The following is a 15,890-nucleotide window of genomic DNA, read 5'->3' as shown; positions in this document are numbered from 1 at the left end:
AAATAATTTAAAATAATTTCCCAAGGCACACCAGACAATATCTCACGGCACACTAGTGTGCCACGGCACAGTGGTTGAAAGACACTGCCTTAGGGTACCACTAGTTTATAGCACCCAGAAATCATGTAATTCACAGATAATGTACTTTTCCAACCAGTCAGTGCAGTTGTCAATCCCTGCAGTGGTGGCTGGGATTTGCTCAATGGCCATTGTGGCAATAAGTAAATAAATCTTACATATTTTCAAGTCTTAGGTGAGTTGAAATGTTTCAGGGATAGAAAATTAGTTACTTTTTTCCTAAATGTAGGCAACAGTACACGAGAGTTGAATTGCAAGAACAAATATGTATATTTAAAAAGTTTCAAAAAACGTGATTTTCATAACTGTACTATACATAACATATACAAAACACTGCACAATGATAAAATTACACAGGCATACGGTAATATCTTTCAATGGGACTCATCTGCTCTCGCAAAAAGAACTCTTATACATTCTAGCCCTGCAGAGGAATTAAATGACTAAGAGGTTCAAGTTAAATAAATAAAACTTTATTTTTAGTAAAGAAGTATGTACAATATTCATAATACATTTCAAAGTGTTTTCAGTTAAATCAAATAACTGATAGAATGACTAAAACAATGGGACAGACCATTACTTTGATCACTTCACTTCTCAAGCATACAATACAATTACCGGCATGTCCACTGTCTGGATGTCTACTTCATGTTCAGTAACTATAGTCACTGATCTAAAATGGATTAGCAAATTTACTTGTCACAGTGCGAGTTTCCAACATTTCACTGTCAGAAGGCTGTAGTAAAATGGGATGTGATTAAAACAAAAGCAATCACTGATTCATTATAGATAATACTGCTCCACCACCCTATTCTAGATCATTCAAAAGATTTAACTGAAGCTCAAGAACCATATAATGCCACTGAAGCCACAAAGCATGGGCCTGGATATTGGGCATCTTCAGAAATTGCTTGGCTTCTCCAGTTTCTTGGTGGGTCACAACACCGCGGTTTTCTAAGTACTAGTTCAGACCAAGTACTGAATGTGCAGCCGGTGTCCTCACGTGTCCATCTTCTTAAAGAGCTTCATGAGCAGGTGGAACCGTTGAGCGATCTGCAGAGGACAGAAGAGGTAAGAGACTGAACAGGCCATTACCATAATTTAATTTTAACTGGACCTTCTGCTATGAATAATGATAGTAAATAGCATACAAAAAAGACTCCGGTCTGAAACCTACCTGTGCAGAGGGCTTGTCCAGTTTTTCTGACAGGGACGAAAAGGTGTCCCGTGAAGCTCCTTTTGTCTTCAGCTCGATGAGAATAGCCCGATCCTCCTCTCTGGAAAATGCCATCGACAATCATTAGGGGCGGTTTACATTAACACAAGTACATGGTATCAAAATGTGCAGTGCTTACCTAGTCCAAGCCATGACCACTTCCCCCTTCTTCCTGACGACATTTTTGGCAGACAGGCTGTTGGGGGACAGTGGCTCTTCTCCTGTCGCCTCACAGCTCGTCTCTCGGTTGCTGTCTTCTTCCGTCTTGCACCTCTTAGCTCTGGATTTCTCTTGGCCCTTTCTCCTCTTCCTGTCCCTGTGTTTGCGGGCCTGTGGTTTCTCCGGGGTAGACTCCAGCTCCTCCACGATGGTGAGACTGCGCTCAGACTCGGACGCAATCTCCTCTCTGTCCGTCCGGTTCAAAGGCACTTCAGAACTATCGGAGGAGCCATGATTCACCTCCTCTGTCCCTGCTGCCATACCCATTTGGTCCAACGTGACTGTGGAAGCTTGTGGAGCAGTGTTTGGTGAGGATTTTGAATTTGATTTTACGGACATTTGCTCTGTGTCCTGCGGTGATAAATCTTCTGTTTGACCCTTGTGTAAATTGCTAGTATCATTGTCCTGTGCTTGAATCTGGATGCTTGCTGTATTCTTACCCTGTACCTGACTTGATTGAACACCAGTAGATGGACCTCCCTCACTATCTATTTCCTCGATTAGCGTTCGGCTTAGACTCTCGTCTGCCGTCAGTGTGCTATTAGCACTAGAAGCTTGTCGGATCTTCACAATAAAATGATCATTGGACCTCTCCATGACCAGCGCATGCATTGGGAGGCTCGGTCTGAACAGAAATTGCGTGGATGTTCCATGAGATGACTCTACACTGCCACTGGAGCAACAGCTGGAGTTGTCAGTGTCTAATGTCAGGTGAATGTCATGCTCTGTGGCGTCTGCTTCGTCCAATAGTGCGTCTTCACTGATGTGCGCACTCAGCACGCTGTCTGGAGTGGACAGCACCTGCACACAAGGGGGCTGGAGAAAGCTTAGGTGACTGTCGGACTTTAGAGGCGACGGGATGGTAAGAGACACCGCCAAATCTTCAGCTAGAATGGAGTAAGGCCTTTGAGTGATCTTGTTGTCCGAAGGGACTTCCAACAAACAGCTTTCATCAAACAAGGCGGGGTTGAGCAGAATTTTGGAGCTCGGCGATGAGCCTTTACGTGGTGAAATGCTGGACCATGTGGTGATCAACCTGGAGGGACTGTCGAATTTGTCCGGGCTCAGGAGTTTAGATGGGGTGTGGAATTTCCCAGGTGTGGTGATGGTGAATATCCTTTCGCCATCTTTTCTGGGAGTACTGAGAGCCCACGCGTTTTGGTCTCCCGGGATGGTGTTACTGTCCAACAGGTCGGACCCTTGCAGCAGGCACTTAAAAATCTCCCCCATCTGAGAGTCGCGCACCAGGTTGAACGTCAGACTGGTGGCTTGCTGCTCTGTCAGAAGCTCGAAGTCGGTTTTGTCCAGAGTGGATGTGCTAGTTGCCACCATTAAAGAGGAGTTCACCTTTTCAGGAGTGGAAGACATAGTGCTAACCACTGTACTTGGCTCTGACCCGCTCTGCTCATCTGTGTCGTCGCTGTTATCAAGCGTGATTCGGATTCCTTTGCCTCGGCTCCCAAGACCGGTTCGGAAAGGTGTAATGGCACATGCTTCACTCCCACTGAGGCGCCGTGGAGACTGCGCTTCCTTTCTTTTTAATGGTGACTGTTTGCGGCGTTTGTCCTTCTCTCTTGTGTTTCCATGTTTTACTGGAGACTTGGTGGGCTTGCACATACTTTTTAATGCCGTGTTAACATCTTTGAACAAGTAGTCAACTTGAACATCCACAAAGTCCCAAAGTTTCTGCTTAAGGTCCACCGCCTGTTGCTCAAATATACGCTTCACAATGCCATTATTTAACACTTTACTGAAAACGGACATGATCGTCTTCTTGAGCTTGTATTTTAACTCCGTGGTACGATTACAGATTTGACCAAAGTCAGCACCATCCACAAATTCAATAAAAGACTCCTGAAAATTTTCCATTACTCCGAAGAAACTTTTCTTGGGGAAGGTTTTGTGTAGTTTCATGTACTTTTTTCGGATCTCATAGCGAACCAACTTGAACGTGTCCATTACTTCTTCTATGCCGGAGAAAGAAGCCTTTGTTGCAGCAGGACATACCGTCTTAAAACGACTCTTATTTGGCGGACTTGGCATCGTTTCTGGGGATTTACTGGCTTCTAGGTCACTCTTCTCCTCCGTTTTGCGGGTTAGGACACACTTGGGGCTGGCCTTGGCTCTGACTGGCCTTTTTAACTTGGCCCTTTTTATTGGAGGATGAGGAGAGGCTGCTTCGTCGCTCTCACTCAGGATTTCCCCTTCCTCCAGTTCGGTGTCTAAGGGTACCGCTAAATCCATGTCCACTGGATCAGCTTTAGCCGGAGAGCCCGGGTGCTTGTTTTCTTTGTTGACATCCACCTTCTTGGATAAGACATCAGTGGGTGCACTGGAAAACTCTGTAAACAACACAGATCGTAGATATTACACACTGTACTTCTTTTATATCAACAGAAGGCAAAGTACACATTCTACAGTGGTATGCAAAAGTATGGCACCCCTTTAAATATATTTATGTTTATGGTCCATAGTATGGCAAAATGTGGAAAAGTTAATTGAAATTTTATGTCAACCGTGAAGTGAAATGTATACATGATTTCGATTTCTTTTTAAGAAAAAGCAAAAGTATAGGCCCCCTTTCATTTTAGTGCAACCAACTGCCTTCAGAAGTTGCCGGATTATTTCTGAATGATCACATGTTGACCTAATGACTAAATAGAGTCTACCTGTGTGTAATCTAATGTCAGTTCAAATACAGCTGCTCTGTGATGGTCTCAGAGGTTTGTTGAGAGACTATTGGTGAGCAGACAGCATCATGATGTCCAAGAACACACCAGACAGGTCCGGGATAAAGCCTACTGAACACAGGACAGGTATAATACATTTCAATAATACCGCTCACCTCTCTGCAGGCTCTTGACGTGCCCTGGCTTGTGCAGATGCTGAAGGTTTCTCCTGGAGATCCGCACCGGGCTCCTGAGGGGGCTGATGGCGTCGGGGATGCTCTTTAGGCTGCTGAGCGTTCGCATCATGGAGTCTTCATCGTGGAGCAGAGGTACGGAGCTGGTTGGCTTCATGCCTTTCTCGCTACTCTTGGGTGGACTCAAAAACTTGGCTGAGCTGAAGCTTTTCTTTGGCGTTTTGCTGATATCTGCGTACCTGTCCGAGGCGGTGGTTTCCTGTGTGGTGCTGCTCACTTTGGACACCTCAATACAGGCCGTAGAACTAGGCTCTGGGGAAGCCGTGCTGCTGCAGTCTTCATTATTTTGTGTGAGCAAATCAATGGCCTCTGTTAAACTAAGACCTTCTTGAGGCAGAGACTCAAGGCTTATTGAGCTGGACACAGTTTCTACCTCTTTAGGGGCTACCTCTTGACTAGAAATGTCTTTGCTCTGAGTACTGGTGGGAGATTCAAGAAGAGTATTTTTGGGAGGTACTTCTGGAACTTCAGACTTGCTTTCTTCATTAATGGAAATAGCACTTTCCGAGGCGCTTATGGTCGATTTAGAGGTATTTGATCGGTTGATAGATTCTGAAGCTTCAGTTTGATTGGCTGGAATAATGTCTTCAGAAGTACTTGTCTTTGTAGAAGTCTCTTCCCTGTTCTCTGTCCGCTTACCGACACATTTTGGCAAACTGTCTTCTTTCTGAATTTCTGCTTTACCAGTGGAGGTGGAGTGAACCGAATTGTCATTTAAAACTTCCTTGTTGGAAGTAGCACTTATGCCATTGACGGTCTCTGCAACATCTTTGATTTTGTCTGGCGTTTTCAATTTGGGAGCCTCGCCCTCCACAGATGCCACCTCTGGTTCACTGCTGTCCACCTCATCGAGAACGCACATATCCTCCATGTTGGGCTGAAGGCTGTCCTGTGGAGTTTGCGCTGCAGCATCGGGCTCTTTCAGACCACCTTCACTATCGACTCCAGGTTTCTTAACAGGTGACAGAGTGAGATTAAGAGTCTCCATGAAACATAGCTTTCTGTGAGGGCTGTTTTCCTCCGCAACAACCTTTACACTGACAGTCTTTTCTTTAGAAGATCTTTCAGATGACTTTGAAGATTTCTTACTGTGCTCTTTAGACCTGTGCTTCTCTTTTGAATCTCTCCGATGCTTTTTCATATCATCCTCAGCCCTCCGCTCTTGCCGGCCCTCTTTATTTGGCTGGTCATTGGAATGTCTGCGTTCAGGTCGAGAGGAGTCCCTGTGAAGTTTATGCTCCTTAGAGTCAGAACTCCTGCTTCGTCTGTCCCTAGTCCGGTCTCTTCTGTCACTTCGGGACCGGCCCTCTTTTGAACCATGACCTTTACCCCGATCTGATTCTGACGTGGAAAATTTACAATTGTTTTCGTCGGCTAAATTTGATGTCCTGTCCTTGTGCAAGTGTCTTCTCTCATGTCTGTCAGAAGTCGGGTTTAATGTAGCCGTGTCCCTTCTCCCAAAATCATTTTTATATTTTTTATCTTTATGTTTGTCTGCGTGAAGTCTGTGCTTCTCCAATCTCTCAGATGTGTGGCAGTCTTCTCGTGAAGATCTTCTTGTAAGACCATCAGAGGGAGGCTGTTCCAAACTTCTAGACCCTTGTCCTGTGCACTTTTCAGTCTCTTTCCTGAACGGCACTGGCACGTCCTCCCTGAGTGGTGATTTGGGTAAAGGTGGAGCAGGGGGAGGTTGACTTGGAGGAGCAGGTGGGAGGGGAGGTCTATCAGGCAAACTTGATGTCTCCTTTGGTGGAGGAGGTGGGAGGGGTGCAGCAGCATCTGGGGGAGGAGGCTCCGAAGCAGCAGGTGGAGCAGGAAGAGCAGAGTGTGGAGCTGGGGGAGTAGCAGCTTCTTTTGAAGGCAGAAGCCTGGGTCTGGATGAACGCTGGGAGGCAGAGGAGGTAGATGAGGCAGATGGGTCCAAACGTGCAGGAGGAGCTTGTTGCTGGTTCCGACTGGAGCAGCCTGCCTCTCGCTGGGGTCGAGACTGAAAATAGTGACTTTTGCTGCACCTGCAATGAAAGTTCAAATATAATTGTAAGCATGTTGCTTGGACAGTGTTTTGTTTGTACTAATAATAAATAATTAAACTAATGTTAATTGTAAACACAGGTACACAAACTGATATATAGCCTACATGTAGCGTATAAAGTGCCCAATGTTTCTGAGCATAAATTTGAAAATGAAAAATTGTTTCCTGATTCTTTGATGCTTTATTTTGGCCACTAATACAAGTGTGTTGTGAGTGTGCAGAACCTGTCTGTACGGCGATCATGTCATCCTGTTTATAACATGACAGTAATTTAGTGTGTTCTTTATTGTGTCCGTGCCTTTTGTTTTCATAAGTTTTTGAAGCGTGTAATTCCTCTGATTGGAATGCCTGAGCTCTGCAAGGCATTGCATAAAACTGCAGTCATAAAGCTTTTCCTTCTCTTTTAGACGGTGTTTCCGTTTGACTTGTGTCTTTATGATGTAGGAGAGGGGAGGTTGTGTTGCTCCGGGGTCTGATCTGAACTCCACTTCCTCCTGTCACTAATGTTGACGCGCTTGTGTCGCCTATATCACGCGCGAGATGTTCTGAGGGGCTCATCACATTGCACTGTCGTGTCAATCGCTCATGCATGTAATTAATCGCATGTGTGTGCACCTGCACACAGACAATACATAGAAATCAGCCGCACCTAACGCGCAACATGCATTTGTTGTGAACATACCATAAGTGAAAACAGGATGGACTTACTGTTGGTTCAGCCTCTGAATCTCTGCATCCTTTCGTGTGACTTCCTGCCTCGCCGTTTGCAGCAGAATGGAGATGTTCATCTTTAGTCGACAATTCTCCTTGGACAAACCTGTGTTCTGCAAAACAAAATTTGAAAGTAGTTGCAGCATGTCGTTTTGATCAGCACAAAATTGTTAAAACCTTCATGTCTGTCAAATTTATGATGAATAGTCACCACACAAACCTGCAATTGTAAATGTTCCAGTCTTCTGTGGAGGTCTGTAATCTGACTTTGAGCTGCTTGAAATCTAGACTTTAACTGCAGAAAAAGAAAAAATATATATTATTAACATATTGACAGATGATCTTTACCATTAGCTCAATACTGTCCTTTTGAAGATATTCAAATGCAAATCATCATGACTATTGACGAGAATTTCACACCTCCTCCATTCATCAGCGACAACATGCAAAGTATTTTGTAAAACAGGGAGCCACTGCAGCTAACCTCTGTGTAGGATGCCTCTTTGCTCTGTTGTTCCTCAGTGACAATTTCTTCAAAGAGATCCATCGCCTCCTTAAGCCGAGCTGGGGCTGACTTCTCCGGCACCACTAACCACAACAATATAAAGATATTTAGATTGAAACAAAGCCAAAATATATTGGACACCTTTACTGTCGTCTCATATAGACTTGCCATCATTGCTGCTGGAGCCAAAATCTAGATCTTCATAGATATCTACAGAATCTTCATTACCCTCAGGCACAAACACTGTGGACATTAGAACAGGGTCAGATAACACATGACAAAACATATTTCATATTTAAATGAATTGAGTTTGCTCAAGGCCACTTCTGGTTATTATTCATTCTTTACTTAGTACAGACACATATAAGGTCCATATAGGAATATAGGTTATAAGGAATAAAAACAAGTTCTTACAGGCTGGAGCACCATCAGTGACATCCATGTCTTCTGCTGTGCTGGCCATTCAATCCAGACCTAACACAAGGGATACCAGCATTAATATTTGGTTTCTCACAAAAATGCATATTGTTATTTTATTCATAAACTTAATTTTGGCGAGAAATGTCAAAAATATTTTCATCTCATCATATTTAATAATTTTTGTTTGTTGAAGTTTAAGTTTTGTGCTAAAGCGTTACCATCGTTGGTATTAAAGAAAGTGTATAATGTGTCATCTTGGGACACAGAGTCACAGTTGTAAAAGGAGTTAGGCAGAATAAGTCTTGGCTTCAGCCTAAACCCCTTCGGTCAGGCATCATTTAGATTAAAATCTTAATGTATGTGTTTTCTTATTGTATAATGTCTAAGATCTTTGGAAAACATGTGACATGTGACTTAAATGTCCATAATGACCGAAGAAAATAAATTAACTAACTAACTAATCTCGATTAAGCAGTGTACTTGATTTAATGTTTATAATACTGTAGTAAATGAAGGCAGCACAAAAGTGCCAATATCTTTGCTCAACCAATTTAGTTTGATAATCTATTGAGAAGCCGGGCTATGTATACTATAGACACTGTAGTTTTAGTAATGGAAACCGACCATGTTGAAAATGATTTGATTTCATTGTAGTGGTTCAACAGTCTGGCATTGATGAATACATTTTGACAAACGAGACTGGATCGCTGACTTTAATCCTAACTCTTTTAAGCAAATGGTAACAGCACCTTTCTCTCACACAATGAACATGGTTTGCACCCTCATTCTGAATCCATTATTCGTGTGTTTTTTCTTGAAGATTTACTGAGCCAAGAACTAATGTCTTTAATTAAGCGATATGAACCAATTACAAGTGGTAGCTTTTCTGTCAAAAGTACTTAAATAGCAGCCTTACTTGCTTTCGTCCTCTCCGCCCGTTGTTTACAAGTGCAGTGCCGCGCCAAGGTTTCATTGCACAGGAAGTAGGGACATTTTCCCGCGGTCTGTCACAGCCCACCAGCTGCATGTATTCTTTTCACACCGCTTTGTTTCTCTTGATCGTGTTGGGAACAGGCCGTATAAAAACAACACAACTGTAAAAAACACAATCGCGAGGAATTTCAAATGGTTTAGAAGATCCTGCGACAAAACATAAACGATATACACAACATTTCAGCAGCTAGCTCCTCAGAAAGTTGCTTCTTTAGCACGGAATGCTTCGTGGTCGCTCATAGCGTACGTCATCATCAAGCGACGCCACCGGACAGCCTGCACCGGAAGTAGTCGCTTCTCACTCACATGTGCACTCTGGGCAGTGCTATATCAGCCTTTACGGACTCGTGTTGTGAGTACAGTAAAAACAGACTGGTATTTCGCTGTGAAAAGAAGGCTACTTTAAGAAACTATGTTATACACTAATTTGTTAGTTTGATCCTATAATTTGCCAGGGTGACACTCATGGTACAATGGAAAATTTAGAGCTCAATCTTGTATCACTGGGAACTATCTCCAAGCATGTTGATCCAAGACATAACCAACTGTGCCAGTATTTATCAAAACAGGTAAGTCATCAAAAAAATAAAGAATAGATATGATTGTTTTGTTAGATCTTATGAAGCTCATTTATGGCTTCTGCTGGTGCCTTGTGTTTATGTGTTGACCCGTTCATATATTGTCATAAATAGATAGAAATTGATGACTTGATGTTGAATGTTTGAGTCATTGCATTTGATCTTAAACATTAGTTGTTGAAACCACTTAGCACTGAGCTTTATCAAACTCAAAGTTATACATAATTGGTTAAAACCTGGATACTGTAATATATTTTTTTATTTCATTTTTCTTTTCTTTTTTTCATTTCTTTTTTTTTTTCTTTGTGCCTCAGATATGGAGCCAGCAGGACCGACAGTGTATTCTGGAGTTTTTGGCTCAACTGTTGTTGGAAAAGGACTACACATTGTTGATAACGCGACACTTGCGTCCCCTCATTTTGGACCTGCTGGAGAGAAATGTGCAGAGGATCAGAGCAGGTGACCGGTTTAACCATGACCTCCATGAACGACTGTGTGTCGCTCTCAGCAGAGTCCTCAACATCAGTCCTGATGCACCAGCGTAAGTCCACTCACTGATGAGATTGTACAATGACAATTAAAAATGACTCTTGCTTATGCTTTTGATATTTTGTTTTTGTTGAGGTGCTTACAGCTCAGTTGGTAGAAACCTGGCTTTACCCCTCTAGGATTTCACTGTCAGATCTTTGCTGAATCTCATGGCAATGCATGCTATAGCTTATGTAGTGTATATGGGGTGACAGGCAGGGGAGGGATAGCAGTCTAATGAATAATCCTTACCTTTATGAATTGTTGCTTGCCCACATAGATTTTGCTTTGCATTTGTATTTCATCACAAGTTTGGGAGTGTAGTATGCACCAATTTTTCAAAACAGAATTACTCAGACGCACTATATAGTCACTCTTGATCTACACAAAACAATATTGACTCATATATGTCTCTGAAGCTTTGCTGCCAGGTACTTCAGCACAGCGCCCCCAGTGTTCCAGAGACTGTTTTTCTCCAGCGAAGAAGCGGCAGCGGTGCAGTATGGGCCCCGGCGGATGAAGCTGCGGGACCTAATGGGAGCCACTCTGCGTTTCCTTCAGAGTGACTGTGCCAAGTACAGATCCCTGTGGGACTGGAGTCCGTGTGTTTCCCAACTGCTCACCAGTGACATCATGGTCCGAGGGTATGTGTTATAAGCTGGACTTTTGCTCAGTGCAATGGGTGGTGGCATTTTACTACCATTCTACACAGAGTAAGCAAACATAAATACTGTTTTTATACTTCATAGGGGTTTAATACTGTTGAGTGATTAGTGTCATGAATAAGAACATATTTATCATCTTTTTTTGTTCCTCTTTGTAACCTCTGCATACAATATAATGTAATTCTTGAAAAAGTATGTTTTATATTAGATGAGCTACCACACACAAGAGAATACATTTTATTTTCAGAATGTAAAATGAACATGTGCAGCTGATCCATTTACTAGATGTCTAAACATGATGCATTTTTACAACAATCTGATTGAAGTGTGATAGTCTTATGATAATTCCACATTTAAAATCCTTGTTTGTCTTCTGTGTTAAAGGTACACAGCCCAGTGCCTGGCGCTTGTTTCTCTCATGACTGATAATCAGAAAGACATCTTCCTCAGAAAAGTGTTGTCCAGCGACGAGATTTTACACATGAAAATTAAGTAAGTGAATTTACAGTTTTTGTCTCCGGTGTGATGTGAGTTGTCCATTATTCACCATGTAAAAATGGTTACCTATAGTCCTGACTGTATTGTTTTACTCCCATTAGGAGCTTCGAGGAAAGTCAGCAGTTGCAGATGGAAAAGACTCTGGTTCTTGTCAATCAAGGTTGTGCAAAGTGGCACCAGGAAAAGGTCAATCGCTTCACCAGGGGTCAGGTTGTGTCAGAGGATCTGTGCTCCAGTGTGGTGGCCATATGTGGAGTGATTCTACCCACCATCACCCCCCGACAGGTCTCACACGTACAGGTACAGGAGCAGTCAATCACAGATTTATTATACACCTGACATATTTGTGAATATGTTTTTTTGTATATTTATGCAGATTGACCAAAAAGAGCTTGTGCTGGTGGACTCGACCTGTCAGAGTCTGCGAAGACTGGCATTGGCCGTAGCGTCCCAGAGACCTGTGCTGCTGGAGGGGCCCATCGGGTGTGGGAAAACCTCCCTGGTGGAGTTCCTAGCTGCTTTGACTGGACATAATAAAGGCACGGAGATTATGAAAGTCCAGCTGGGGGATCAGACTGACAGCAAAGTAAGTAACATTAAGTACGTCAGTAACTCGACAGACATGGCAATGTGGTGAAATTAGCACTGATAGTGTAGCGATTTAAGCTGTCGCACATTGGCCAGGCATGGTGTCGCCTCAGTGTTGTGAGTTTGACTCCTGACTGACAATTTGCTGAATGTCACTCCCCACTCTTCACACATTATGTGAGGCATGTTGAATTTGGTTTAACTTGTGACAAAGTAGCGTATTTACTTTTAATTCTTCTTTTACATTGATTATTTTGTTCTTCATTTTAGTACTTACTTACAGAAAATAACCATTTCTCAATTTAACTGCCCTGAGATGTGGCCTCATTTGTCGACACTGTTGTTTTGTGCCTCAGATGCTGCTGGGCTTGTACCGCTGCACCGATGTTCCTGGGAAGTTTGTGTGGCAGCCAGGAACTCTGACTCAAGCCGTCTCCAAAGGCCAATGGATCCTTCTAGAGGACATCGACCACGCTCCTCTGGATGTGGTAAATTAATAAGTCTCTATCATATGTACAGTATCTATCACAAGTATATAAGAACATCCCTGATATTTAACATTTCACCTCCTTGTTCTGTAGATCTCTGTTTTACTCCCTTTGATGGAAAATAAAAAGCTTGTGATCCCGGGACGTGATGACTGTATCGAGGTTGCGTCTGGATTTCAGTTTTTTGCGACAAGGAGGTACAAAGGTTACACTTTGACTTTCAAATGAAATATTCTTGTGCTGCTCTAAGTTTTCAGAAATAGATTCATCTCTTGTTGCGTGTATTTGCATTTTGTAGAATGTATTACAGCAGTGGGAGCTGGCACAAACCGCATAATTCTCATGCCACACTGTTGGATAAATACTGGACAAAGCTCCAAATGGGAAACATGACGCGAGAGGAGCTCAAGAAGGTCAGTCGTGACATCTTTCTCGCTCTTAGTTGAAACGTGATCTACAACTCATCTGTTGTCAGAAACTGTAGTATATTCTGGAAAGCTTGTGCTCAGATCATTTTCTTTGTCATATATGAGGTAATATTCTTTCTGATGGCAGTAGAATTCATGCTGTGCCTCAGTACAGAACTAGGGATGCACTGATGTGGTTTCCTCCCATGTGCAGGTGCTGACCAGCAGATATCCACAGTTGTCTGTGGTCTCTGATCGGCTTTTGGACATTTACTGCCAGCTGACCGGGGACAGACATTCTGAACCAGACCCCGTCCAGCCCCAGTCCCCACACACCCCAGAGGAGGAAAGAACAAGCCCTTTAGAGGGACGGGCTCTATCTATCAGGTGCGCTTTAGTGCCACAGCAACATTACACTACTGCTGTAAACACTATGGCAGGACAATACTTTAATACAGGATGTAGAAATATGGATTTATGTTGTGCTTTCTAATTGAGACTCAAAGGCACTATACCTGTTTATTTCTAGTAGTGAAGCAAAGAAGTTGGGTCTTTCTGTAGTATATTTTTAAACCTATTAATTTGTGGGGGGATAACACTATGCGTCTAATTATAAAGCCTTTGTATAAATTTACATGCTAGTTTTCTGACTTTCCTGTGAAAATGAACCTGAAAAGTGACTGCAAGTTGTGAGAGGTGCCTATAAACTCGTCTCTGTGGAAAATTAGGATGCGACAAATATATTAGAGATGAGTTTGGACCATAAATAACTTAATAATTTAGTGTTTCCTCTTTTATTGTGTGTTATCCGGTATATGCCCTTTAATAAATACTGACCACAGCTATGCTCTTGCAGAGACTTGTTGAAATGGTGTGAACGCATCAGTGTCAACTTCAACAGCGCATCTCCAGCTACAGCACAGAACGTTTTCCTCGAGGTTAGTGGAGATCTGCACCAGCACAACTCCAGGTACTCGGCATTAACGGTAATCTTACTTCCCCAGGCTTTGGACTGCTTCACATCCATGTTGTCACGCCCCGAAAGTCGCCTGCGCATGGCAGAGATAATTGGCAGCAAACTCAACATTTCCAAAGAAAAGGCAAGAGTTTCAATATGGTTTTGTGTCATTTTAACGGTGTTGGTGATTATACTGTTACTGTATGTTATTGGGTCTTTTGTGTCCAGGCCCAGCACTTCTGTCAGATGTACCAGCCTGCTCTCTCTCTGGGTGAGCTGGAGGCCATTGTGGGGAGAGTGGCCCTGGATCGGAAGCAGACTGAAGTTGTTCAGCTGAGTCTGTAAGTGGGACATCCGACTGCACCACCTCCTTTGACCTTACATTACACCACATATGCATTAGCTCGCCAATGCTGCCAACGCCCCCGTACGGAAAATCACTCACTTGACCACTGAATAAACTCATTGATTTTGATGTGGCATTATGGAAAGTTGATCTAATGGGTATTGCCACACTGCATCCATAATTTTCATATTGACTGCTTCCAAAGGCGGAGGGTACATACCAGAGGCCAGACATGACCCCATCCTCAGACAACTCACAATGTCAAAATGACATGAATGATCATCCCATGCCTTATATTTCTGTTCATGTATTGACTTTCTTGTTCAGTAAACAGCAGACCTTTGCAGCCACACGCCCCTCGGCTGTTCTGCTAGAGCAGTTGGCAGTGTGTGTGGCCAAAACAGAGCCTGTTTTGTTGGTGGGAGAGACGGGGACAGGGAAAACGTCCACCGTTCAGCACTTGGCCCAAATCACAGGTCAGACCAGAAGTCCATTGATTATTTACTCTCACATTGTTCAACATATTCTAAAAGTAACAGTGTCCAGCATCAAACAATCTCTTGTTGCTGTGCAGGTAATAGACTGAGAGTCGTGAACATGAACCAGCAGAGTGACACCGCAGACCTGCTCGGAGGGTGAGAACATGCAACCATGAAACCATCTTTCTTTACCATTGCTGCATATGGCACTTATGATATTACCCTGGTACAATGTAGTTTAACTATGTAAATGAATAATATGCCACAAACAATTCCCAGGTATAAACCAGTGGATCACAGGCAGATCCTACTACCGTTGCGTGAGGCCTTTGAGGAGCTCTTCTCTCAGACCTACTCCAGGAAGCAGAACTTGACATTTCTGGGCCATGTGCAGACATGCTACAGGGAGAAACGATGGCAGGACCTCCTGCGACTTATGGAGCATGTCTGCAAGTCTGCACTCACCAAGGAGCTGAAGAAAAAGACCAACAGTATGAGTTTAAAGCTGGATGATCTTGATGACCAGGAAGTGTCTGTCTCCTCTATAATGTTTCTCTGTACAGTTGCAGATATGCAGCAGAAGTGGGAAGCTTTGGTCCTCAAACTGCAGCACACGCAGCACCAGGTTCAGGCCTGTGAGACGGCCATGGTCTTTGCATTTGTCGAGGTAATCACTGAAAGGATTATTCAGAACTTTAACAATCAGTACAGTAATCTTGTTAGCCTTGGGATAAAACAACTAAAACATAAAACAACAATACAGGGCGAGTAAAAAAAGAGTAAAAAAAGTAAGTGGTAGCATCTGCGCGAGCAAAAAAAAAAGAAAGTCTAGTAGGCTTTATGAGGAGTGCTACAAACAACGTTATAAACAGCGTCTCCAGAGCACTTCTCTGAGAACACACACACACACTGCACAAACACACATGCACGCGCACACCCAAGCTTCTACTATTATTGAAGAAGTCAGCTGGTAGTTTAGGCTAAACATTTTGTCCAGGCATGTGCCCCACTCTCCCTGTTTGTCTGAGGGACAAGTGAAATACAGACATCAACAGAAGCCACGTGTCCCGACATGAATTAACCTTCTATTACTTTCTGCCAATGCGCACTTTCCGACAGTATATTCCCCACAGTAGTATCTATTTTCACTTTTATGTTATGGGGCAGTATCGCTGCAGCCGAGCGGCGAGCTCACGAGCGCAGGTCAGAGAGAAGCGTGCGCACCAGAGGAGCGAGAGCGACTCGAGAGGAGGAGAAA

The 15,890-nt window shown here is 43.3% G+C and overlaps 2 protein-coding genes across 2 annotated transcripts in view; one reads left to right on the top strand and one right to left on the bottom strand.

The window, feature by feature from the left end:
- Positions 1-634: 634 nt before the first annotated feature.
- On the bottom strand, positions 635-9,350 carry casp8ap2 (caspase 8 associated protein 2). Its single transcript, XM_079572026.1, has 10 exons — positions 9,021-9,350; positions 8,099-8,158; positions 7,853-7,927; positions 7,664-7,767; positions 7,400-7,474; positions 7,177-7,292; positions 4,359-6,448; positions 1,434-3,855; positions 1,256-1,355; positions 635-1,131 (listed from the first exon to the last, which is right to left on the bottom strand). Exons 2-10 carry the CDS (start codon positions 8,145-8,147, stop codon positions 1,078-1,080), a joined length of 5,085 nt encoding a protein of 1,694 aa, XP_079428152.1. The 5' UTR covers positions 8,148-8,158; positions 9,021-9,350; the 3' UTR covers positions 635-1,077.
- Positions 9,351-9,415: 65 nt separating this feature from the next.
- The window catches only part of mdn1 (midasin AAA ATPase 1), a 43,292-nt gene continuing 36,817 nt past the window's right edge, over positions 9,416-15,890 (top strand). The window contains exons 1-17 of the mRNA XM_079571977.1: positions 9,416-9,666; positions 9,990-10,216; positions 10,623-10,847; positions 11,253-11,360; positions 11,468-11,666; positions 11,743-11,952; positions 12,311-12,442; positions 12,536-12,639; positions 12,741-12,855; positions 13,064-13,236; positions 13,706-13,787; positions 13,854-13,955; positions 14,042-14,148; positions 14,481-14,629; positions 14,728-14,788; positions 14,912-15,123; positions 15,196-15,299. Coding sequence (XP_079428103.1) covers positions 9,571-9,666; positions 9,990-10,216; positions 10,623-10,847; positions 11,253-11,360; positions 11,468-11,666; positions 11,743-11,952; positions 12,311-12,442; positions 12,536-12,639; positions 12,741-12,855; positions 13,064-13,236; positions 13,706-13,787; positions 13,854-13,955; positions 14,042-14,148; positions 14,481-14,629; positions 14,728-14,788; positions 14,912-15,123; positions 15,196-15,299 — 2,406 coding nt within the window. The 5' untranslated portion in view covers positions 9,416-9,570. The remainder of the gene's footprint in view (positions 9,667-9,989; positions 10,217-10,622; positions 10,848-11,252; positions 11,361-11,467; positions 11,667-11,742; positions 11,953-12,310; positions 12,443-12,535; positions 12,640-12,740; positions 12,856-13,063; positions 13,237-13,705; positions 13,788-13,853; positions 13,956-14,041; positions 14,149-14,480; positions 14,630-14,727; positions 14,789-14,911; positions 15,124-15,195; positions 15,300-15,890) is intronic.

The sequence above is a fragment of the Gobius niger genome (genome assembly GCF_951799975.1).
Source record: "Gobius niger genome assembly, chromosome: 15".
Classification (NCBI taxonomy): domain Eukaryota; kingdom Metazoa; phylum Chordata; class Actinopteri; order Gobiiformes; family Gobiidae; genus Gobius; species Gobius niger.
Note: the sequence above shows the minus strand (reverse complement) of the source record. Positions and strands in the feature narration are given on the sequence as shown.

Excerpts from the sequence above, each read along its gene's own strand:
- casp8ap2 (XM_079572026.1), bottom strand. The coding sequence starts at position 8,147 with ATGGCCAGCACAGCAGAAGACATGGATGTCACTGATGGTGCTCCAGCC. Across the intron at positions 6,449-7,176 it reads ATTCAGAGGCTGAACCAACA|GTGCAGCAAAAGTCACTATT; the intron begins GTAAGTCCATCC and ends CTTTCATTGCAG. Across the intron at positions 1,132-1,255 it reads TGGACAAGCCCTCTGCACAG|ATCGCTCAACGGTTCCACCT; the intron begins GTAGGTTTCAGA and ends TGTCCTCTGCAG.